This window comes from Ambystoma mexicanum, chromosome 4q (genome assembly GCF_040938575.1).
Source record: "Ambystoma mexicanum isolate Mex_15411 chromosome 4q, UKY_AmexF1_1, whole genome shotgun sequence".
Taxonomy (NCBI): Eukaryota; Metazoa; Chordata; class Amphibia; order Caudata; family Ambystomatidae; genus Ambystoma; species Ambystoma mexicanum.
Window position 1 is genome coordinate 417,309,510 of NC_090928.1, and position 26,312 is coordinate 417,335,821.

At 48.0% G+C, this 26,312-nt stretch overlaps 1 protein-coding gene across 2 annotated transcripts in view; it reads right to left on the reverse strand.

Moving 5' to 3' along the window:
* Positions 1–26,312, reverse strand: part of AGT (angiotensinogen) — a 290,330-nt gene that overhangs the window by 173,176 nt on the left and 90,842 nt on the right. For both annotated transcript variants that reach the window (XM_069607999.1, XM_069608000.1), the window contains exon 2: positions 1,822–2,629. In XM_069607999.1, coding sequence (XP_069464100.1) covers positions 1,822–2,611 — 790 coding nt within the window. In that variant the 5' untranslated portion in view covers positions 2,612–2,629. The remainder of the gene's footprint in view (positions 1–1,821; positions 2,630–26,312) is intronic.

The following is a 26,312-nucleotide window of genomic DNA, read 5'->3' on the forward strand; positions in this document are numbered from 1 at the left end:
ATTCTGTGGTATTGTGGTGTGGGTAATGCCATCGTTCACCATTGTGTGTGTCCCAATAGCTCGTTATTTTGCAATGTTTTGTGTGTAGGGTTTAATTTTGTCGAGTATTTGTTCCTATGGTGTATGGTGATTTGATTCATTTTTATCAAGTATTTATTTTCCTCCAGCAGTCGCAAAATAAACAAAGCATTAACGAACCACTATCAAATAATGTAGCCTTAGAATAAAGGTTACATGAAAGTTATGATTTGTTGATCCTGCAGCAAGCAGTGGAAAGATATGTGAACCCTGAAATCTACAGCATGGCTCACATGGTAGCAAAAGTTGCAAAAGATCATACCACAAACACCAAACATATTATTTTTCACACAGCAGTTTCCTTAAATGAGGCAGGCCTTACTAACCCCACGTGTGGACCACCCTTCCATGCCAACCCCACCTCTTCCCCACAGCTTTCTTGAATGTTAAACTTATTTGTACTTCATGTCTAAGGCTAACAGAGAGATGCATTCATTAAATGTGTTTCCCCTTTCCCTTTTCCGCGTTAAAGGATGCATATTTGTTGGCAGGAACCCAATTGACTTGTATTGTGTGATTCACCTTGTTTTGCGTTTTGGTGTGGTTCAAATATTCTTTGATGAAGCTCTTGAAAAAAGTGCATTATTAAAAATGAGTACCCGGCAGTGGGTTGGACGGGCCTGTGGCAGCCTCCCAGCCAATGAGGAGGCTCGCAGCAGGGGCTTTAACTCACTCGTGCCCGTATGGCCCTGGGCATTACCTGGCCCGGAATTGCCCCCCTCTGCCTGTGTAATATTGCTTAAATATGTTTGAGATGATCACTACTGAGCGAATCACATTATGAATGAATGCCTGAATTAAATTAAACTTGAGGAAAAGCATGCCTATCAGTATTTTACAGCTGACTTTGAAAACAACTCTTAACCCACATAAACAAGTACATTAAACAAATTGGCACATAAACAAGAAACCAACATGTATGATCCTTCCTGTGCTCATTCTTATTCATATTCTCTCTCTGACCTCAACGTACTATCTAGTATTTGCACCAACCTGATTTGGCAAGACTTCAAGACTTTCAGAATGAACTTGGCAGTTGAAAACGTCCCCTTTGCACACGTGTTTCCACTCCATATCTCACTGACATCGCTTGCAGAATTCCACCAGAATTCAGAACTTTAAATTAATTCCCATTGTAATTCTGCACTCTTTTCCATAAAAACTTGCACTGGGCAATTACTTTTTCAACTGAATTTACAAGGACTGGAGTCAAACATTTTTGACTCCAGTTGTTTTTTCTTTTTTTTTCAGGACAAAACAAAATATAGACATAGATATTTTTTCATCGTTTGTACGAACCACACCCACAAATATATGGAGGGAGGAAGTTTGATTTCAATCTTCTACTGTCGTTAAATTCCCTTTGCTATATCAAGAGACACAACCCTGGTGTGTGTGAACTGGAACTCTTCTCCGGCATCCGTAGAAATTACCGAATGCAAAAAAAGAGATAGAAATTACCACGTTTTTTTGATCGATTTTGGTAGGATTTTTTTTATTTTTTAAGTAATTACTAGGTGGGGTGCGGTAAGGGCACTAGATAAGGTAATAGGGTGAGGCAGGAGTGCGGGAATCTCCCCCCGCATTATCAAAAACAAGGTGAAAAAATCATCAGTATTTTTTGTTTTTCGACCAAACAAATTCAGTTATTTCTCCTTTTGTTTTTTTTATATTTGGTTATTTCATGGACAACCCTCTTCTCCTACTAGAAGCCCAGCGGAAGTTCACATGTGCTGCTCTTACCTTTAAAGTGCATGTAACTGGCATACATGAGGGTGGTGGCTGCATCGACTGTGGTCAAAACCGGATTGCCTTTTCTGGAGATTCTGTCATTGAAGAAGGAATTGATTTGTTCTGTCGCAACAGCTGGATCAGAGAAAGCAACAGCTCTCACGAACAAGGAATCGGCTGAAGGAAGCAGGTCATATACAAAGCTCTCTGACAAGTGGACACCTGGTGCCACAAATAGGAAGGCCATCTTTGAGGCATCAATGTTGACTCCTTTTGACAAGAGCAGACTGTCAATGGCTTTCAGGGACGTAAAGACAATGTGCCCGTCTAGTTTAAACGTGCAGTTTGGCCCACCGGATGGGAACCCCAAGAAAGGCTGAAGGCTGGAAGAGGTGTCCTTGGATGCCCCTAAGTAGAAAGAGACCAAGGTCCCAAACAGATTGGTCGGCGACAAGAGCACCGTTTCCGACTTGTGCATTTCTTTCCATGCAGCAAAGAGACGGAAGCCAAGGATGTTGACCAACTCCGTCAAGTAGATCAGCATCTGTCGTCCCTCGAGGTCCAGGCTTTGGGTTCCAGAAGAGAATCTGTCCCTCAAGATTTCCTCTTCATCTGTGATTTTTGAATCAATCGAGATGGGGATAAATGTCTTCGCCTCACCAGTTGTCTGGTTCTCCTGCTCCAGCTTCTCGCAGCTGCTCTGGTTGTAGGCAAACAAGTGGAAAGGATGCACATAGACACGGTTGCATGCTGCAATGGTGATGCACCCAGCGAGGCATACCAGAATCACTCCTGAGTGCATGGTGGAGCACAATCACTTCTGTAATGAAAAATCATGAAATTCATTGAGCAACATTTCCTTACAAGTCTATGCATACCTGAGTGAAGATCAAATTATGAACAAATTAGCACTGAGTCAAAGAATTATGAGTACAATAATGATTTTCTATATTGCCAAGGGCGGTGCCTCCATAATAGTAAAATACAGTCTGTTCTTTTCCAACTATCCACAATGAACATAATTTAGAAAATGTTACAAATCATTAATTTCAGTGAATTTTATTCTCATATTTGTTTGTCATTCTGAAAACCTGTCTTGCCATTACTATTTGATAAGTCAACGACACCCTCACTAATATTGCACTTAACTTCAGTTTTGTATACTCCCTGGTGTGGCGAATATCCAATTCACAGTATGGAGAAAACCTTCTCCAGCCTTGTGCCACACTGCTATGCTAAGTCAGACTCTTTTATAGTGCCATATCACCATGGTCCTACAGTAGCGCTTTAGCAAAGTGGCGGATATGGCATTGTGCTATACAATTAGACATAGACATCTCAGTTCAATTTGAAGTTCAGTTTTAATTAATTTGTGCTAATAACACATCATTCAAGATAAAGTGCAAGTCAGAAGTTTTGTTAAGTCATCACTGTAAAGTAATCATAAAATGAATATAGCTTCAATTTTATTTCTACTTCCATGCCTATTAGGCAGAATGCCCTTCATTAGTGAATGGGCTCTATTTTGAAAACAGCATGTTGGGATCACGAGTAACCACTCACAAAGTGGCCTTTAAATCGTCACGTGACTCCTCTGTAGGCAGACTGTTAAACCATCTGCAGATGGACATTTGCAGACTCCATATTGGATGAGTTTTCATACATATTCTAGACATGTCAAATTGGAGAATGTAAGGACAAGAGACGTTGTGATGATTTAAAGGACATATTTCCAAAAGCAGAATACATAAATCAAGTGTGAAATGCATGCTGTTATTTTCATTAAAATGTACAATTGATACTTTACCAACTCTGATACTGCTTTTTCTTCTGGTTTCTTTGAGGCCCATTAGATGCGATGAGAATAGCCTACAACTGAACACCTGTGCCAAGCGAGTTCGCAGAGCTGTGGTATGCATGATGCCTCAGGCTGCCCAGGCCAGCTCATGAGCCCCTCCTGACATGTACACAGCTGACGACACTGCTGGATCAAATCCCCAAGACCAGATGCTGCCTTGCAGATGTGACAGTGAAAGTATTTCACAGCTGCAGGCTATATTCCTTCCCTCTTTTCTCCGGAATTGACTTTATCTGGTATTAAACGTGCGGCTTCATGGGTGGAGAATGGGTTTAGCCTCTTCCTTTGTATATAAGGATGAGCCAGACCTGGGGGTGGGGGTTTTGGGGGAGCAGGGCAGTATCAGCCCTCCCATGCACTGGTCCGTTTGCATTACAGGCCATTGCTCTCTACTTCTGGTCTTGCGTGTGGTTATTTTAGTGTCAGGGCGCACTGGTATCGTGAGGAGCCTGACAGACTGGTAACAAGTTACACAATCATTTAAATGCATTGGCGCTAAATGAGCGTAGTCTTTATCAAATATATCTACACGAATGGATGTAGTAATGTGTTTTTTTAATTCTAAGAGGCATCATTTGCTATCGAGTCTCACACTAAATTAGGTCTCTTCCAAATTGCAAGTGCGAATGTGTCAAAAAAGCAAATACATGTGTATGATCCCAACTATACAAAGATAAATACTGTTCTGCTGGATATTGTGGCAGTCTCAAAAAGTGCAATATCCAATGTTTTGAAAGTGCAATATCCAACGTTTTGAAAATGCACAATACGGAGTCTTTGCATGTGCACAACGGATCCCAGGATTTGCTTATTCCTTTACTCTAAAGGACATAACATCACTCTCATTTGCCATGTCCATGGGTGTGATTGTTAAAGGGGCACTCCAGGAATCTTTCAAACATTGGGGTTATCAACAATGGCACCTTGGAGAACAGCAACGGACCTATAACAATAAGCTATTTAGCTCCAGAAATGAGCCCATGAATTGGCTCCTGAACGCACCGCACGGCGCAAGCAGCCAAATCTCCAACTGCCTCAGAAATCTCATGGGTCCTGTTGTGAAGTCTCCATCATAGGCTTGACCGATTGCTACCAGGCAATTTCTACAACTCTGAACATAGCTGTAGGAAAAAGGAAAGCTTTTTGACTCTAAAATGCAGTGAAACCATATTGAACTTAAACAATTTGTAAACAGTACCTGTATAATAGTATTGTTTACTGATATTTGTAGCTTCTTTTAAGATAGCTGTCTTTTCTTCCTTCTTTCTATCCTTTTTATGTTTCCGCCTCTCTGTTAATTTCTCTTTCTTGTACTATTTGCTACCTTTTGTTTCTTCATTTCTTGTTTTCTCTTCTGTAATTTCGTATCTTTGCTTTTATTTCTCTTTTTCTATTTCGCTTTCCTTATTTCTGTTATTATTTTGTTCCTTCTTTTCTTTGTGTCATTCTCTTTCTGTCCTTCCATCATTTTTCTTCATTGGTTCTTTCGTTCCATCAGTTCATTTCCTTGCTCCTTTTTTCTTTCTTACTTTTTGGATTTCGGGATTTCTGTTTTCCCTTTTTCTTAACTTCAATGTTTTTTTTCTTCCTATTCCTTTATTTTCTTCTTTCAAATGATAAACAACATATAAACTCAGCCCCGTTCAACTTTCTTCCAGCTGTTGTTATCTGTGCAATTATCTAGTAATGATACATTAGAAAATCTGACCAAGCAAATGCAAAGCTTTGCTTATCTTGTTTCAATAAAACAAAGACCAACCTTACTTGCTGTTCTTCATTTCATGATTAGAGGACTCATCTATCAGTGTTTCCTAGAACTAGTCGCAAGGTCTAGGCACCCTCCCAAACTGAAATAAGATAACAGCGGGAAGTATTGTGCCAGAAGTGAGCCCCTTGTACATCACAGTGCAGCACACTTTAGTAAATTCCTGGGAAGTGTAAGGAAATGGTGGCAACAGTAAAGACAGACACAAGTGATCACAGTTCCAGGGTGTTTACTAAACACTGAATGCAGGGTGGAAAGACGCCTAGGCGAAACCTACATCTAAGATGGAACGTCGACCATCAAATGAAAATTAAGGCAGCCCTAGTGGCGTTGTGTCAAAATAAAAGGGCCTATACTAAGAAAATCCTATTGCCAATTCCTTTCAACTAATTATAGAAAGAGTGTGGGATAGGGTTCCAATAAAGAAAAGAAGTGTTCCAAATAAGTCAGGATGTGATTGCCAGGGGTCTCCCTTCCCCACGTTTTCTGCACAGGCCAAGGTTAGACCTTGGAGACAAGCACATGTTCGAGCTTTCTTAGCATGAGCCGACAATTCCGTTCCAGCTAGCACAATAAACGCTCAAGCTTTCTCAGCACGAGCCGACAGTTCAGTTCCAGCTATCAGGTTGGTAAAGTCTCTGCATTCAAAAGTCCCTTGACTTCGAGTCCTGATGTATCCAACAAACAAACAAGCAAAAAGTTATTTTCCACAGTTCACGTTGGGTGACGGCTTCACCCTTGGGTCCCCCACTTCCGGGCGCTGACCCCTCACGTATCGTATTCAACTAATCAATTAAACAGTTCCTTTCTCAATGAACTTTGGGTGATGAACTTTCACCCCTGGATCTCCCTCGACCGGGCTCGGACTCAATTGACAAGAGGGACAATTCACTTCCCCTGGTCTTCCAATACCGCTTACCTTCATGAGTCTTAATGTCTTTTTAAACATGGCTTCAGGCTTCGGCCCCAATTGTCGGCTTCCCTCTTCCGGGTTCACTTTCTCAAACTTTTACAAACAGTTCACTGTACTTCAGGACTTTGGACTTTGCCCCTTTTTGTTAGCATCCCTCTGCCACGTTCACTCTTGCCAACCTTTTACCAAACAGTTCACTATGGGACTTAAGACTAAGTCCCGTCTTGCTAGCATTCCTCCGCCGGGTTCATTTCTTGCCAACTTTAACACACTGTTCATATGCTCATTTCACCAAGCGGGATTCATTTCCCGTGTATGACCACTTTGACCTCTTTTCGCATCTTCCCAAGAGCTTCTGGTTCTGGTAGTTTCAACCATTGTGTAATCGCCCACAGGTACCTGCCTGAGCAGCCACGTGCTGCCGGCCTCCTCTGTAGCTGTGGTTTTCCCCTCTTTTATCAACTGCTTATAACTTTCATTTTTTAAGCTTTTCAAAAGTTCAAATTAGCCGCTGGCTACTTTTTCGTTCAACACAGTTTGATTTCTTATCGATTCTCCCCTCGACTCACCGGCTGTGATGAACTGCTTGCCTTTCTTTATCCTTGGAGTCAAGGTTGGTACTACCGAGACCAGCGTCCTTCCTCGGCTTGGTTATCAGCGGAGGAGGGTCTCATGTACCTTAGACATCTGCTGCAACACATATTGGCTATTGTTTGCAGTCTTAGGTTTCCAGCTGCAGAGTTTTCATGGGCCTTGGTCGGAAAGGGCAAAGTCGCTTCTCTCCTTGTCACCCTCTCAGCCTGTGCCGTCTTTCTCCTCCTCTTCAACTGCTGTGCTGAGTTAGCTCTCACGTATGCGGTCTGCCTTGCTCATCTTGCGCGCTGGTGCTCCACCTTTTATCCCTGTGGGGAAATGAAGGGGCCGTCAGGTGTGTGTGATTATGGTCAATCCTTGACTTTGCTTGACCCTTGTATTGGGACTTGTCAGGTAAACGGCTCTTGTGTTAGTCCGTTGTCTTCCTTGTTGTGTGAAAGTGTTTGTGTCGGAAAAGCGGGGGTGGGGGGGTGTTTTGGAATATCCTACGTGGTCCACCGCCAGGAACTGGATCCAATAGTGATGGCCGTGTCCTGGCGACAAGGGTGAAAGATACCCGGGGACTGGCCAGGGAGACACTGCCAGGTTTCTCACATAAGCCATCAAGGAATGGCAAGGCTGGGGGTGGAATGAGTCACTGCATAGCTGACAGGGGGGGGGGGGATTCAGTTAAAAGTGGCAGTTCAAGGCTTAAGTCAGAAACATGACTGTACTTGACTGAGAAAGGGGGCTTGGAAACAAGTGGAACCACAGAATATACAGACTAACTTAGGCAGAGGGGATATTTGAGAGTATGAGCCAAGAAAGTAAAACTGTTCATATGCAACTATAACAAAATGAGTGTACAGTGATCCAGCTCTAGAAGGGTCATGATAAGTGGCATGATAACAGGAATTCTCCAATTATACAAGACCCTTAGCAGATCAGATCACATTTAAATCTCTGTGCTCGGGTTTGGGCGCTACCATATGTGAGCACGATATTGATGAGTTGGGACATTTTGAAAGCTGAACTGACAAATTTAACAAAAGGGCAAATGGCACTCACTTAGAAGACTCTGCAAATTGGGGTTCTCCTCTTTAGATAGAACTAAAGGTGAGAGGGGATTTCAAAACCATTTAAAGTTGGATTATATCAGGAGATAGCAGAGAGTGTGTTCAACCACTGATTAATAGAGAGAATGTGTGTCCACTCATTAAACTAAAAGGAAAAAACATTGAATCAAGTGCGGGGCAAACTTCTGCCTCATAGAATTCACAAGTCGATCTGAATCCTGTGTGACAACATGTGCGTTTTAAAGAAAAACATATTTCCTTCACCTCCCATCAAAAATAAAACCTTTGTGAAAATGTTTACCACCGACTTTGTGGCATTCTTTTAAAAACATTTCTATTAAGCTCCATTCAAAAAAGAAACCTGGGAGAAATGATTCCCTTTCTCCTATTGATAAAAAAACCCAAAGATTTTTTGCACATTTTCCATTAGCACACCACAAGTTAATGTGGATGTTCAACCCTTCCTAGTTGTGAGTTTTGTGTGATTTATTTATAGAGGGATAGATAAAAGGTCACACTGGATCCTTAAGCGAGGACTCATCAGATAAGCAGGATATGGTGGATGTTGGGGCAGATAAGGTGGTAGAAGAGTACGCGTAGCCCATTGAGACTGAGGCTGACACCTGGGTGGATTTGATATCCTTGTGGGATGATGAAGGTGAAAAGCCACCAAGCAATCGTAAGCAACAGCACAAGGGGGAGATGGAAAAGGCAAAGGTACACAATAGCATGATGTCATTGCAGGAACTTCCTCAAATGATATGGGAGGAGAAGGCACCAGTGGCTGGGTGTCTTCTGGAGATGGTGATATGATATGTCATTTATAACGCGCCTGGACACAAGTGTTTCTAGGCGCGACAAGACAAGGGAGGGAAGACAGACGGAGGACAAGACAAACGATCTTACTAGGCCTTGTGTCATTTAGATCGTGCAAGTGCGACAACGCAATGTGGAGGGGGAGGAAGAAGGGGGAAGTGCCAGATAGAGGGAAAGGGAAGGGCAATCAAAGCAGCATTGCTCTGAGTAAGTGCAGCCAGGGCAGCACGTCTCTGGGTAAGTGCAAGGAGGCAAGGGACTTTGGGTGACAGTTACAGTCCCTAAGTACGCGGTAGGCCCAGATGCAGTGCAGGGGAGACTGATCATGGAGGAACCTGGTACCCAGTGAGATTCTGAGGGTAGCCAAGCAAAAAGTCGTTGCAGGAGACAGGTAGGTCAGCAGGGAGAGAGAGAGAGAGAGAGAGAGAAAGCAGAGGAGAAAAGGAAGGTCTTGAGCTGCTTCCGGAACTTCAGGTGGTCCGGCTCAAGTTTGAAAGAGGCAGGGAGATAAAGAGGCAGGCACAAGTTACTCTATACAATGTGTACATCCTGCCCACCTATGCCCGCCTAAGGTGCTTAAGTGGTAGCAAAGATTCAGCCTGGTCTTTCATGTAAAATAAACTCTTTCTTAAGTAACCAAATTTGAAAAGTATTTCATCCTGCTAGCTACCAGCCCCATCAAACACCATTCGAATCAAAGGTCCTGGATAGGGCAGCCTCCAAACAACGTACCATTCCTGGATCCTGGAGAGAGCAGCCACCAAACAATCTACTAATTCAACATCCTGGAAAGAGCACCTGCCATCATCCCTACAGATCCAAGATCCTAGAGATAATGGCCACAAAACACTCTTCCAAGCTAAGATCCTTGAGAAAACAGCTACCAAAACAGCCTACCATGCCAGGATTCTGGAGAGTGCAGCCCCGCCACCATACCAGCACAGGATCCTGGCGATAACAGCCACCCAACAACCAACCAGTCCTGGATCCTGGACAGGGCAGCCACCAAAAACCCTACAAATCCAGGATCCTGGAGAGTGCCCCATACAACACCATTCCAAGCCAAGATCCTGGAGAGCGAAGCCCCCAATCATTCTACCAAGCCAAGATCCCAGAGTTAACAGCCACAAAGCACTCTACAAAGCCAAGCTCCTTCAGCAAAAAGCCACCAAACACCTTACCAATCCAAGATCCTGGAGAGATCCACCGTCAAACATTCTACCAACCAAGGGTCCTGGAACGAGCAGTCACCAAACACCCTACCAATCCAAAATCCTGGAGAGCAGCCACCAAACACCCTACCAATGCAATATCCTGCAATGTGGAGCCACCAAACGCCCTGCCAATCCAAGATCCTGGAGAGCAGGACCCCAAATACCCTACCAATCCAAGATCCTTGGGGGAACAGCTACCAAACAACCTATCAATCCAAGATCCTGGAGAGAACAGCCAGCAAACACCTTACCAATCCAATATCATGCAGAGTGGAGCCACCAGTCACCTTACCCATCAAAGATCCCGAAGAGCAGCCAAAAAACACCTGACCAATCCAATATCCTGGTACGAGCACCCACCAGACACCCTATCAATCCAAGACCCCGGAGAGCAGCCAGCAAACACACTATCAATCCAGGATCTTGGGGAGAGCAGCGACCAAACACCCTATCAATCCAAGATCCTGGAGAGAGCAGCCAGCAAACACCCTACCATTCCAATATCCTAGGAGAGCAGCCACCAAGCACACTACCAAGTCAAGATCCTGGAGAGAGCAGCCACCAGACACCCTACCAATCTAGGATCCTGGAGAGAAGCCAGCAAACACCCTCCCAATCCAATATCCTGGGAGAGCAGCCACCAAGCACAATACCAAGTCAAGATCCTGGAGAGACTAGCCAGCAAACACCCTAGCAATCCAAGATCCTGTAGACAGCAGCCATCAGACACCCTACCAAACCATGATCATGGGGAGCAGCCAGCAAACACCCTACCAATCCAAGATCCTAGAGAGAGCAGCCACCAGACACCCTACCAAACCAAGATCCGGGAGAAATCAGCTAAACTGGTGGCTGTGGGGGAAGAAGAATATGACGACAGCAATTGAGGAGATGTTGCATTGGGAGGCTGATGATGAGGGGCAGAAGGAAGAGGAAGACAATGAGTCGGATGCAGGACAAGAAAAGGTGGGATTGGAGGGCCAGGAGGTAGAACACATGAGCTAGATGAGAGAGATGAGGAGAAGCAGAAGAAGTAAGAATGCAAGGAGGCAGATTCAGGGCTGACGTAGGATGAAGTGGAAATCAATATGGGGCAGAAGGAAGTGGGGGCACCAGGATGTGTGCCAACCACAATAGGAAGAGGAGAAAACTGACTTTATTGGTGGTTCCCTTTCTGTGGAGGGGTAAGGTGGGATAAAATATGGGACAAAGGACAGGGAGATACATGTACTCCGCCCTGTATAGTGGCGCACAAGCTCTGGAAGAGGAATTTGTGCTGGGGTAAGAAGAGTGAGCATTACAATTTGGGTACATCTGAAATGAGGAATCATATGCAGCTGTGGCATGAGGTGAATTTTAAAATGCATGTGGCATCCCACTGCCCCCAATGGTGAGGTGGAAGTATTTGTTGGCACGTTTGGTGATGCTTCTTCGACCACCAGAACAGTTGATCCCTATCCTGGGAAGCTTACACCCCATCTCTTTAAAAGACCTTCACAACTGTTATGGGGACTTGTTTGCCTCGTCTCCTGAACCTAACCCATTACTATTACTGCACACTGCCCAAACTGATTAATCTAGTTGCCAAGCCCTAGCTGCCCCAAAATCTGAGACAGTTGCAGCAACTTGTAAGGGGAACGGATGTGTTGTATGCAGCAAATGTCTACAAAGACCCTTTTGCCAGCTGTGCTTGTCAACAGCAGTGTTTTCAAGACAAACAATCTGAGATAGCATTGTCTAACAGTGTGGTCCTGCTGCCACCAAACAACTGGCATTCATCACTTGTTTCATGTTAGGAAGGCCAGCATGAACTTCCCTTTGGCAAGAGTTTCAACTGCGGTACAGAGCGAGCATTGTAGTGCTCATTGGAAAGCCTCAGAAATGGTGAAAGGACTCAGCAAACATCAGAATGGAGTGAACTCCACCATGGTGGACAATCCTCATGAGGGTTTCTTCTGCAGAGCTGTGCCGCGAGGCACAGAACAACAGAATGCAGGTGTGGAAAGCCTTTGTCATCAGGCAACTAATCCCTGTGCTCAGCCTCTTCAGTGACGTATATGATCACAATTCAGAAAATGTGGACAGTCTGTGCTGTTATAAAACTACCTTCCGCCAACATCGGGTGTGGGTGTTGGAAGGAGGACAGCGGTGGTGATCGGAAGCATAGACCAAGGGAGTGCAAAGAGAGGTGAGGTTTGCGAGCATGGGAGACAGGAGGTGAAAAGGAAAAGGGAGGGAGGAGAACGTGGAAAGAGAGAGCAAGGGGGAGTACATAGAAAGTGGAGCAAAAGAAAGGAGAGGGAAAAGACCTGGACAGGGGAGTAGAAGGAGGAGGTGAACAGCACGTCAAAGAGAGGAAAGACCCGGAGAGGGAAGTAGAAGGTGGTAAACAGAAGGAAGGGGAGAGAAAAGACCTGGAAAAGAGAGTAGAAGTAGAAGGTTGTGAAGAGCAAAGCAGAGGGAGGGAAGACCCGGAAAGGGGAACAGAAGATGGAAGAAGTAAAATGCAAATCAGGGAGAGAAGAGAAGAAAGGGAAGTACTGAATGGAGCAGGTGGACAGTGGAAAACTATAAAACGGAAGTAGGAGAAGCAAGAGAGGGAAACTGAGACAGGTGGAGAGTAAGGGGAGAAGAGAGCAGAGAAGATGAAAAAGCAGAATTCCTGAGGGGAGAAGAAGAGAAGCTAAGAGGGAAGGGGAAGACAGCCAGATTGTTGTGAGCTGTAAAGGAGGGGGAGGCTGTGAGGAGGAGAGAAAGAAAGTGAAGAAGAAAACAAGTGGGTCTAGAGAAGAGAAGTGCAAGGGCCGCCGGATCGCCTTGTCCTGGCAACGGCTGTAGCAGAGGCAGCCGTGGGGTTCATGCCTGAAGCTGCATGGATCCAGAACGCTCTGGCAAAGCCTGTCGCAGTTATGGTATTGCCGGAGTCAAGCCCAGGCTGCATGAGTCTGGCAGGTGGGGAGGACCACCTACAGAATTCAGCATCCTGACTGCAATGAAGGTGGAAAGAAACTGCCAAGACACATTTTTATTATGGGGTTGCTAAAAACTCCACTGACTGAGTGGCTTGCATTTGACTGCCATGCGGCAGACCTCCAGGGCAGTGATGGAAAGACTGATGGTCAATTCTACTCAAGCAAGCTGGAATTGTCCTCTTTTGATTGTGTTGAAGTCCCCTCACTCATTTACCCACTCCATACCAAGCTATGGGGCTGTTTTGCATTGTAGAATTAAATAGTTTGAGCAATACTTTGATCGTCCAGAGTTCTCTATTATTCCCCTGGCCAGGACAGGTTGCGGTTACTGAGTAGCAGGGAAACCCTGAGAAATATTTGAAGTGGAAGATAATGTGTTCGCAGGAATTGCACGAGATATATTTTCATGTTTGTGACTCTTGTGCAGTAAGGAGGTCCAAAGACATATTATCATGTTTGTGGTTTCCTGGTGGTTGTTGGACTAGCGGAGACGGCAGAATACTTCGCCAAGGCCAGAGCCCATATGGCATATCGAATCCAAGGTGTATTAATAGAAACGTTTCTGGAGCAAGTATTCCTCAGGATTTGCTATTAGCCCGCGAGGAGCAGGGATTACTCCAAAAGAAGAGCCAAGGGAACCTCTGTCTAGAGTCACCATAGATGTAAGGTTGATTGAGCTCATTATGGAGTGAAAAGGCTGGTGCTGATTTTTGGAGTATCAAGATATGTTTAAGAAACAAATCCTTGTCTCTCTGGATTGGAGTATATTGCCCACAACCCCAAACATCCGAGCCCTATGGTCCTATTAATTGAGCTTTGCTGCGATGCACTGCCTCGGTGGACTGGCTCTCCACATGCCGTTCACCACTTCCATGCTGGCCACCTGCCTCGCTGTGTGAGCAAACACCCTCAGACTTTCAGAGAAAGTTGAACCTAGATAATTGCTCAAGTCTCATGTGCTCATGTCTTATGTCATTAGTAGCAGAATTCTGAGAAGCATTCAGACTCTCAAATGTTATTAGCATGTTCGGCTTGGAAATATGTATGGGGAGCACGCTTTTCTTCAAATCTAACGCTTTAACAGGCCTTGACATGTGTCAGGCAAGCTGGCCAGTAAAACATTGCCATTTGTGTAACTAAGCAAGGGTATCGAGACCCCCTACCCGGCAGACAGGACATTGAGATGCCTGTGGGTTGGAACCTTTGCTAAGTGGCTAAAATAGAGGTTAAACAAAGTGGGTGCCAACAGACAACACTGTCATACTCCCCCTGCCACCAAAAAAATAATGGGTGCATTCTCCATGTAATGCAGAAAATGTTTAATGTGTTTATTTATAACTCAACACACTGGAGGATATACATTCACAGTACTTATAGCAGCTCAAGACATATAAGGCACAAAACCCTCCTCCCCTCCCCTTTAAGTCCCTTGGTGAGCACTGTACCCGGGCCTAGTCGGCCTGGTCCAATAGTGGCGACGGATCGTCCATAGAATAAAGGGCTCTCGCAATCAGGCGTGGCTTAAATGTCAGGGCCAGAAAGTTCTAGTCATAGTCCAGCACCGGAGCCCAAATGTCCATGAATCGGTGGAGCAGTCCTTCTTTAGCTGCCGTGACCTTCTCGGCGATCAGGATGTCCCAGAGTTTGATCCAGCAGAGGGTCATCAGGGGACCATCCACGGATTTCCAAGTGCGGGCCACCGTGATTTTGGCTGCCAGCAAGAACTGGGATACCAGGGCCGCTCTCCTCCCCGATCTCGGGTACACGTCTGGTAGCGGGATCCCCAGGAGGACTTGCTCAGGCGCAAGTGTAATGGCCACCTGGGTGACGTCCTTTATAGTGGCTAGGCAATGAGTCCAGAAGTCCTTTACTCTGGGGCAGGTCCACCACATATGAAAGTATGATCCTGGGAGGCCACAGAGACACCAGCAGTGAGGGTCCAGGGCCCGTTGGAAGTGATGGTAGTGGAGGGGGGAGTAATACCACCGCAGGAGCAGTTTATGGGCGCACTCTCGGTTGGTGATGCAGCGGGATGCTCTGCGTGTTCTGGACCAAATGTCCACCAACGCGTGGTCTTCTATGGAGTGCCCAAGGTCCGCCTCCCATTGAGACATATAGGAGGGCCTGGAACGAAAAGGGTCCTCTTGTAGCAGTTTATAGAGAGTTGAGATCTTTTCCCGGGCCGGCAGGTCGCCCACTGTTAGCTCTAGCAAAGTAAGGGGTCTTGTGGCCGCTGCCCGGGTCTTGGGGTGGGAGCACCAGTGCCTGAGTTGGGCATAGGAGTATCTATCCATCTCTGCTAGTTGGAATGTCGCTTTACAGCGTTCAGAGGTTAGGGAGGAGTCCCCATCGAAGAGTTTCCCCAGGGTTTCAAGGCCTCCCGCGACCCAATTCCTTGTCCAAGTTCCTTGGACAGGCTCCAGGGGAGAACGCTGGGTTGAGGAAGATTGGAGATAGTGCACTCAGGTCTCCAGGGATGCCACGATGTCTGCGGGCCCACTCCCAAGCCTTTATTGACTGTTTCGTGGCCGTCAGGACTTCTGGCCAACTCCGGCATAGGGCGGTGGGGAGAAATGGGAGGAAGTGGAGGGGGAGAGGGAGGCAGGATTGCTCAATGTCCACCCATTTTGGCCACCCTGTGGCAAGCCCGGTGGTCTAGCTGCGCTGCAATTTGGTATTTTCGGAGGTCGGGCACCCCCAATCCACACAGTCTCGTGCTGGCCATCATCGATTTTCGTGGGATGCGTGCTTTCTTCCCCTTCCAGATGAAGGCGACCATCTTTCTTTGAAGCCGCTGTAGGGGGGGAAGCGGAATTAGGGCTGGGAGGGAGGCACAGGCATAGAGGAAGCAGGGGAGAAGGTTCATTTTACATGTCGTGATGTGACCCAACTGGGAGATTTCTTGCGATTGCCAGCGGGCCAAGTGCTTCTCCAATTCCTCGAAGAGCGGTGGAAGTTAGCCTGATAGACTTTCGTTGGGAGTGAGGGAATCTGGACCCCGAGGTATGGGATCGAGTGAGTGCTCCATTGGAACAGGCCTCGTTCTTTTAGGGTCTCTCGTTCGGCTGGGGTCAGGCCCACTCTGAGCGCTTCTGACTTTTGAAAATGAATGGTGAACCCCGATACCCTCCCAAAGTCGTGGATTTCAGTCAGGGCCGCCCTCATGGAGTTTTCAATGTTCTTGATGGTCAACAGGACGTCATACGCATAGAGGGCCACTTTATGTCATTCGAAGCCGACCCTCGGGCCACTAATCCGGGGGCTTTTGCAAATCCGTAGGGCCAGCGGCTCCATGGCCAGAGCAAAGAGCAGCGGGGACTGAGGGCATCCCTGCCTCGTCCCGCATGTGAGGTGGATTGGATCCGATAGGCGGTCATTGACCCTCAGCCTAGTCTTGGGGGCTTGGTAGTTCGCGAAGACCATTTTCCCGAAGGTCGGACCAAAGCTAAAGGCCTGCAGAGTGATGCGTAGGTAAGACCAGTCCACCTTATCGAAGGCCTTGGTTGCGTCCAGCGCCAGTAGGGCCAATTGCTGAGAGTCCCGGTTGGCGATCTCTATCAGGTTCAGTGCTCTGCGAATGTTATCTTTCGTCGACCTATGACTTATAAACCCAGTCTGGTCTGGGTCTATGATGCTCGGAAGGATAGGTGCAAGATTGACCAGGATCTTTGAATATGTATTCGCATCCAGATTCAGCAGTGAGATGGGTCTATACGCACTGATTTCTTGGGGGTCCTTTCCAGGCTTAAGGATGAGGACTGTGACGGATTCCTACATCGTTGGAGTGACCGTTCCAGAGGCCGCGAATGAGTTGAAGAGTCGAGCCAGGTGGGGCCACCAGTTGGGGCCGGAAGAGTTTGTAGAAGCGGGTGGATAAACTGTCCGGACCTGGGGCTCTAGATTTCAGGCTTTTGATGGCAGCCTTCACTTCCTTGGTTGTAATGGGCGCTTCAAGCTCTTCCCTGGCCGCCGGGGTCAGGTGCGGGAGTGCCGCCTCATGGATGTACGCACGCTGCCCGGCCGATTCCCTCGGGGCTGCCGTCACTACATTTGAGAGGTGGGCGGCCGCCAGGCGTAATTTCTCGTGGTCCACGTAGTGGATCGCCCCCGTGGGTCGCGGAGGCTCAGGATGGAATTCCTGCTCTTCTCCCTGGCCAGCTTATTAACCAGCAATTTGTTGGCCTTATTGTTATGAACATAATACCATTGCTTGGTTCTAGTTAATAGATTTGCAGTAGACTCAGTGTAATGCGCTTCGAGCTTCTTCCTTGCCATTTGCAGGGCTCTTTAAGATTTTGGGGCCCAGCCCTTTCTTTTGTGAATATCTTCAGCTTCACGGACCTCGGCTTCCAGGGCAGCCCGGGTCGCCTGCCTTCTTTTGTGGAATGCGGCGCCTTGGGCGATCAGTTCCCCTCTGAGCACTGCCTTCATGGCACCCCAGGTGTTGGCCAGGGCAGTATCCTCATCCCGGTTTTCTGCAAAGAAGTTTTTTATTGCCCTGGTGATTGAGTCTCTCACAGCAATGTCTCCCAGAACAGGATCATATAGATTCCACTGGCGGCGAGGATGGGGATCCGGGTCGTGAGACCCCAGGGTCAGGGTGACTGGAGCGTGGTCCGAGAGGATCCAGGGGCCAATCACCACATCGTCCGTGAAGGTCAGGATCTGGGGGGAGGTCAGGAGTAGGTCGATCCTGGAGAAGGTGCGATGCAAGTACGAGTAGAAAGTGAAATCTCTCTCGTCCGGGGACAATACCCTCCAGGAGTCCACAATGTTCAGCGTGCGGAACAGATGGAGCAGGCCAGTGGCCAACTTCGAATCCCTAGATGTCGGGGGGTGGGATCTGTCCTTGAAGGGATCCGGGACCCCGTTGAAGTCCCTTCCCATGATGACTTGCCCCTCGATGAATGGGAGGAGGGAGTCTTCTAGGTCTTGGTAGAAGCCTTCCTGGTGTTCGTTCGGGGCATAGGCCGAGATGAGGGTGTAGAGCTGGCCCAGGACAATGCATTTTATTGCAATAAAGTGACCATCCTGACATCGTAGCAAGTCCAGGATCTGGGGTTTCAGGTCTTTCGTGAATAGAATAGCGGTGCCTCCCTTCTTAGTTCCATTGGAAGCAAAGAATTGTAGCGGAAAGAGTCCGCTTCGCAAACGAGAGAAGTCCGATGGGATTAGGTGTGTTTCTTGCAGGAAGGCGATTGAGGTCCCATCGTCCTGTAGCCTCTGCAGAATGGATTTCCTCTTCGGGGGGGCGTTCAAACCCCTAATGTTCAAGGTGGTGAACTTGAGTTTCAGATGTGGCGGCTGGTTCAAAGAGTTTGCTTGATCGGGGGAGGAGTGGGGGGGTAAATCAGCCATGGCTGTGAGAGCATAGCTAATTCAGATTCTCCTGTGGTTGAGGGTTTTAAGACTGGTCTCCAACGGGAGATATGAGCGTTCAACAACTGCCTCCAACGGGAGGTCCAAACTGCGACAAAGGGGCCGATTTTAAACTATCAGCATGGCCCCTGGCCGCCCAGGCTGTCATCCGACAGAACCAACATGGTTGGGAAGTTCTCCAAGGGTAAAGAGGTGGCATCCACCTCGGAGGAGGGTATGGACCGCATATGGTCCGCGGCGAGCTCGAGCGGCTCAAGTGGTTCCAGTGCTATGTATCCTGTGCGGGCATCCACGCATGTCATTTGGGTTTGTGGTTTCTCTGCACCCTTGACCAAGGGGCTTGATTCGGCCTTGGGGAGCTGGAGTTCGGGGCCGGGCTGGTTCGGCCCGGGAGGGATGGATCTGAGGCCCCGGGGGAGTCCGGACGGAGAATAGATGCTGCGTCATCGAGGTGGCTGATGGTGCGAGAAGTGCTTTTGTAGGAGAATTGTAGCGCTGTGGGGAAGAGCCACCGGTAGCGAATCTGCTGGTCTCGGAGAAATAGCGAAAGCGGGCAAAGCATCCTGCATTTCTGGAGAGTCAGAGGGGAGAGGTCCTGGAAGATCTGTAGTGGGACGCCCTGGAAGGAGAGCTCCTCCTTTGATCGGCATATTGCTGCAATGGCCTCCTTAGAGGTGTAAAAATGGATCTTTGTAATTACGTCTGGAGGGGAGTCGGAATCCACTCCCCGGCGAGGACGCAAACTATGGGTCCGGTCAAGTAGGAGTTGGGCCTCTTCCAGATCCGACAGGAGGGACTGGAAGAAAGTGCTTACATATCCGGGGAGCTCCTTATCAGATACCGAGATAGGTACCCCTCGGATGCGCAAGTTGTTGCGGCGGGAGCGGTTTTCCATGTCTTCCTGTTTGAACTCAAGAATTTCGGTCCTCTCCATTAGCATCTGGACGGTATGTTGTAGGGCTGATAGCGAGTTAGAGTGATCTGTGGCCAGGTCTTCAGCCTCCCCCATCCTCTGCTCTATGCTCCTGACCCTTTGGTCAGTTTGTTCCAGTTGAGCAGTGAGTTCCGTCATGCAGGTTCTGAATTCTGACTTGATGTCTGACATGAAGGCCTGGAGGTCTTCTTTTGTTGCGAGTGTCCCCTTGTCGTTGGTCGCTTTCTGCGGTGTTAGTTTGGAGGAATCTGCTTTCTTTCCTTTATCCGCGGCCTGTAGCATGGTGGAAATGTCAGCCGATTTGGAGGACTTCAGCGCTCGGGATATGGCTTCGGGATTAGGGGCACCCTCCGGGGGTCCGGCCCCAAATCCACTTGGCGCAGGATCCAAAATGGCGAGAGCGATTGGGGGTGGAGTGGGGTGGAGCGCCCCAGGAGGTGAGAAGAATTCCAGGCCTTCAGGAAGCGGTCTGGGTCACCGTACGGGCCACGGGGCTCCAGGCAGCCCACTGCGGCGGGGTCCAGGATGCAGCTGGCGGGAGCAGGTTCTTCCCGGCTGGTGAAGAGGGGAGGTGGGCCGGGGTGCCCCAGGAAAGCAGGGAAAGCGTCACACACTGGGGTACAGCGTGGGTTTGTGTGGGTCGGCGGGCCGCCGGGGGGGGGCAGATGTTGCAAGCCTCAGGAGGCTAGGCCACCCCCAGCTCCTCACCTCAGGCCTCCAGGCCTCCGGGGGACCGGCACGCAGATCACGCTGATGGTGGGCTCACCAAGGCATCGGGCACGGTCCAATGGCAGGGCGCAGGTTAGGATCCTACGAGCTGCTCCAGAATGAAGTGTAACTGGCAGGCAGGCGGGAGCAGGGACCATCCACGCCCCCCTAAAGGATGCCAGGAAGGCTCCGGACCCCAGTGTCAGCTGGCGGGGTGCAGAGGCGTGGGGTCAGAGGAGCAGCCGCCATCTTGCATACGGCGCCGGCCGCCGGAGGAACATTTCTTTCACCGCGTTTATGGCGTACCCAGGGGCGTTAAGCTCCCAGATTGCAGGCGATGGTGCTGGGGATGTTCCGCTGCATCAATCTGGCAGCGTTCATGGCGGGCATAGCAGGAACCGGGAGAAATCAGCTTTTAGCCACAGACCCATGCGGAGGCCATCAATGGAGCTGCCTCATTGCTGGCGCTCCAGGCCACACCCCTCATGTAATGCAAATTTAATGGCAGCCTTTGTGCCCCTGTGGAGTGGCAGAAGAAAGCTCATTAAGGGCAGAGAAATGTGCATGTCCCTTGCCAAATCCTATAACTTCATCTTACTGACCATGTCAAAAGTCCAGGAGAGATCCATGGAAGCCATGTATATAGGGGGTCATGTAGGAAATTGTATTTTACTATAAAGAGCAGGTTCAGTAGCTTTCGGTGCCACAATGCCAGGCAAAGGTTTGTCTTGGTTATAGGTTTTTTTAAAATGAAAACGACGTAGCGGAGGGGGGCTGAACAAGGACAAGATTGTTCAGATCTCCTTGTTATGTGTGAGCCACACTAACTGCGCCATTTTTTTAATTGTCATACTTTATGTTAGAGCTTTAGATCTGAGTCTTCTGTGTACATTATCGCATTCTATGTAATTGGTTTTCATGCTATTATATGTGCTATGTCCTGCTTGTATGGACTTGTTTTCAGAATTAAGTGTATCCAGGCAATACTGTAGTGGATCATCACCCTAGCAAGGTGGTCACATCAAGTAGATAAGCATCCACTACCTGAGATGTTCCTCTCAACCCATCTGTATTGCACTGGGGATTCCCGACTCAGTGAGGAGAGTATCCCCCATGCTTTCCAGCTTATCAGTTGAGTTCACACAAGATACCTTAGGAAGTGCAGATAAGAAGAGGAGGAGACTTCCTGATGATGAAGAAGATAATCTTTGTGATTGTTCTTGACATCTCTGATGGTGTGTTGAACATAAGGTTTGTAGCATTTCATTCCTGCCTCTGTTCACCAACCACTGCATCAATGCATCTTTGCACTTAAGTGTCTCTCATCCTGCTGGCATCTCCGCGTTCTTATCCATCACATGCAGTTGAAAAGTGGCCATTTAAAATGTGGGTTGAGAAATGGCCCCAGGGGGTATTCAATGTTATCTTTCATTGAGACTGTGTGTGGATCCCTATGCAAGGTTGAGAGCACTTCCCTTACTAGCGGTGACAAATGATGGGCCCTTACCATTACCATGTTGTACAGGTCTAGTTCTATCAGGTACACCAGTGGCACTATCTCACTATGTGGTGCAGTGTGCCTGCTAACACACATGGTTGCCTCCTCAAAAGATGAAGCACAGACTAGACATGAGACAGCAGCTGCCAATGACTTGGAATAATGAATGCCCATGCATTGCTCGGCTGTGACTGTTGCAATAATCAGTGTGTCACTGAATTGCTCATTTTGCTGGTCCAACATGTGTAAGGTAGAACACCAGCAGGTGGAAATTTTAATCGTGCTGTGGCAATGTTTGGTGGACCTGCAATTGGCATGACACATTTCTTTACACAGTAGGTCCGGCTAAAGTGTAAGCTGATCCGCTGGGCCATGGCAATCACTTCCTCCACAGGCTGGCAACTGCTATTAAAATGTGTCACGACAAGGAGGACAGCAAGAGACACGCATGATCTTTCCAGGTGATAGGGCAGCACAGATATTAGAACCATTGGGAACAGCAGCAAAGCGCAGCTGTAGGTATCGGGTGCTCGCACACCCTGGTTCCACCTTCTCCCAGAGGTCAACTTCCCTGTGGCTGTCGCCAACAAACCATTGTATGAAAAAAGTAGCCTGGTGCTGAAGTGAACACTTCCGCTGCCCCACGGATTACTTCGGGATTTTTATTTTCACGCCCTCAGAGAAACGTAATGCCTGCCCCATTAAAATAATCTCATCGTACAACTCCAGTTAAACCTTACGTAAAAGGTATTACCCAATTTGACAGTAGCTGATTTGATCGTGGTGGATTTGATAGAATCTTTGGGTGACCATTTTTGCCGCAAATATTTGTGGGGGGTGGGTTTAAAGATTAATATGGGGAATTTGGGGGATGTGGCTGCCGGGGGTCTCCCCCCATATATTTGTGGCAAAACTACAAAAAAACGAAAGCAAAATTCGATCAATTCCACCACGATCAAATTAACTCGAACAAATCACACATATCCACGTAAAAGACTAGAAAAATTGGGAATTTACAAGCAGTGATGGACGTTTCCCCTGAATAGACAGAAACCCTGTTTTTCGAAAAAAGGAATGTGGCAATAGGTCCATATACAACATTACCCTCAGGTTGGTGCTAGGCAAGCACACTGCCATGAAACCTTTGATATTTTTGTCTGTGCTCGATTACTCCATTACACTGACCTAGTGAAAAGAATGAGTATTACTAATCGTGCATGCACTATGACCTCTGTGGTAGTGGGGCTGAGGCTCAGTCTCCTCTGCAATGGCGTAGCAGCAATGTTTTCAGAGTTGACATTACATGTTGGGAATTATATATTGGTTGGCAGTTAAGGGCTTGTGTGGTCATCCCAGTCATTTGCATGGCGCCACCTCATGTAAGACTGTGAAGATGTGGTAAGCAGTCTAGTCCCAGACTTCCCTCAGCACACAATTGTATTGCACAAAGTGCAGGTGGCAAGATCATCCTGCATGAAGTCATTCCACACTTTACCTTTTCATGGTGTGGTAAGACATTGTCTGCCACTCTCATCTGTTGAAAATATGGTGGTGGCCCTGGCTGAGGGGGTGTGGCTGCACACATAGATGATTTTCATTTCAAATCAGCAGCATTGTGGTTGGAAAACAAAGTATAGACATGGAGGAGGCATAGATATGTCCCGCCCACCCCCGTTTCTGTAACTGTGGCGTTGTCCTCCACTTCCTCAGGATCAGTAGGTTCCAGAATTCGGTGGACTGGACTTGGGTGCATTATATGCCCTATCTTGCTTATCTTCTTCATCATCATTGTTAAGACGGATTTCTGAACTCTGTCCTGGTGGCGCAGAAGTTCAGAAGGCCAACCTAATTACTTGGAACATGGTAACCTCTGGACGAGCCAGACCAATCAAGGTAGCGATCGCGGCGGTCAAGACTAGGTCTCAAGAGGGGTGAGGGTGACTGAAAGCCCGCAATGAGCACACAAAGCAAGATCACTTACAAACTACTCCAAACAGTTGTTATATTAAAAATATATACACATTTATTTCAAGGCCTTTAAAACAATGACCGTAGCGAGAAAATCACAATATAACGATAGTAAACCAACACATACCATATCAACACAATATATATACAAATACAACAAGTCTCAAGCGTTATATGCACGAAATGTGTAGTCCACCTAAAAGGGAGGGAAAACAGGCAGTGCGCAATAATGCTTAGACCCAGTTCGCCTTCAGAGGCACCTAACTAGATGGAAGTCCGAGCCCTGCGAAGAGTGGAGCCTTGTGCTCAAAAGTACCTGCACGCGCTGGTGCCAACGGGCAAAAGGAGAAGCTCTTCGAGGGAAATCAGGCAGTTCAGTTTAGTGCACAAAAGAAGAAGAACAAGTTCCGCGACTCAAGCGCAGCCTCCACAGTGGGCAGAAGCAGAGCGCGAGTACGGAAAAGGGTGCTGTTGGACACAGCGGGAAAAAGCAATGGGCTCCTGCAGGAGGGCGACCAGATCCTAGCTATGCTACTCACCGGTCCCCGATGCAAGCAGACCCAGGCTTCTCCGCGTCAGTTTCAGCAGCTGGCAGGTTCAGAAGAGCAGGGAACGCCTCGTCGTCGTGTTGAGTAAAAAGACGTCCCAATCGAAGAAACCCGCACAGTTTGTTACCACAGCAGGGCAACGGAGCGGCCGTGTGTATCTGAGCCAAATGTACACTACTCACTTCCGACCTGGGAACGCCAAGTGTACGAAGCGTGTGAGAGTGACCAGGACTCGAAATACTACACAACCTGGCGGCGGTTACAGAGCAAGACTCCCGTGTAAGCTGGTCAGTCAGCTGGATGGCCCAGAGACGCTTCCGAAGGCTTACTGGCAGGAGATGGTGAAGATGCCGAGAATAGCTGTTCCCGCTATTCCAAGGGTCGAAGTACCAGTACAGGCCTTCTGGTTCGATCAAAGGTGAAAAGGGTTTCACAAGACGACAGCAGTGCAGAGGAGAAGTCCTTCAGCGGGTCACCAGCGATTCCTCAGTCCAGCCTCTTGGTTGCAGGATACTTGGCTCCTGTATTCCTTCGTTCGTGAGAACTCAGGAGATCGACATGGTAGTGGTGTTTCCAGCCCCCTCTTATCCACGGTTCCCTTCGCGCCAAAACGGAGGGGACCCAATGGGAGATCCACTCATCAACACTCACACCATCCGTGGACCAATCACGGACCACGGTGGTCCCAGGCATTCACACCACCCTAGACTCTCTGGCACCCAGGATGTGTATTGGGACCAGACATCCCAGCCCACATCCTGGAGGCACACACAAGACATGTAGAAGCCCGCGAAAGCATCCGTGTTTCGCGGGAAAGTACATGCCCAAATAAGGAAGGCCCCGGGTTGGCTCGACCTGGGGAAGGTGAAGGGAGCAAGACGGTCAGCGGACAGGACAAAGGAGCCTCGTGGTCTGGCCATTTTGGGAGCCAGGCCACCATTTTGGGTTAAGCGCGGAAAACGCGCTTAGAACGCCAAAAGGAGCTCAAAACACAAGAAAACGATCGCTGCCACCATTCCCGTCCCTGAATCACTTGCACCGATCAGATACAATCCTAAACGAGTATCTAGGGCCTGTAGAAGGCTAGAGACCCAAGAGAGCTGTAACTTAGCTTACAGTGCCCTCTTGTGTCATGTTGCACGAAAGCCGCAACATGATAAAAGAAACTACGGGAAACAGCGTTCCCCGGTACTGACTGTCTTAAGGGCATGTCAGTTTCCCCGTAAGAAAGGAGCGAAAGCCCAGAGGAGTGCGGCAGAAGGCTGCACTTCTCTGGCAAAGTCGAGAACAAGGTGAAAAACAACAGCAAAAAGTTTAGGGGTTGCCACATGGAAGGAAAATTACCTACAATTACGAAATCTTTCCTAACACTCGCCCCTCCCAGACTATGGACAGGGGGAACTAATCCACCCCTGGATGAGTCTCTTGTTCAGGTCGGTTAAACATTCTGGACAACCCATCAGCATTGCTATGTTGGACACCTGGCCTATGCTCAATAGTGAAGTCGAAGCCTTGTAGACTTATGGACCACCTAAGCAACTTTGGATTCTCCCCCTTCATGTTCATTAGCCACTTTAAAGGCTTATGGTCAGTTTGCACAGCGAAGTGGGTCCCATAGAGGTAGGGCCTCAGCTTCCTTAGGGTCCACACAACAGAGAAACATTCTTTCTCTACCGTGGACCATCTGAGCTCTCTGTCCTTAAACTGGCGGCTAATAAAACCAATAGGGTGTTCCTTACCCTTCTCATCTACTTGTGATAGTACAGCTCCTATCCCAGTGTCAGAGGCGTCCGTCTGCACGATAAAAGGTCTTTGATAATCAGGGGCCTGGCACAAGGAGTCTTTTAAGCCATTGAAGGCCTTCTCACACTCGTCGGTCCAAGTTACCTTCTTGGGTTTCTTCGGAGTTGTGAGGGCAGTCAGAGGGGCAGCTATGGTGCCATAGTCTGCCACAAAATTGCGGTAATACCCCGTGAGTCCTAAGAAGGCTCTCACTTGGGTTTGCGTAGTGGGGGTAGGCTAGTCTTGTATTGCTTGTACTTTACTGGGAAGAGGCTGTATCCTCCCTCCACCTACTTCATGTCCAAGGTAAACCACTGAGCCTTGTCCAATCTGGCATTTACTAGCCTTTATTGTCAAGTGTGCTTTCTGAAGAGCCTGGAGCACAATCCCGAGGTGTTTCACATGGTCTTCCCAGGTGGCACTGAAAACTGCTATATCGTCCAGATATGCAAGACAGAATTCGTCCAACCCATTCAACACATGATTCACAAGCCTCTGG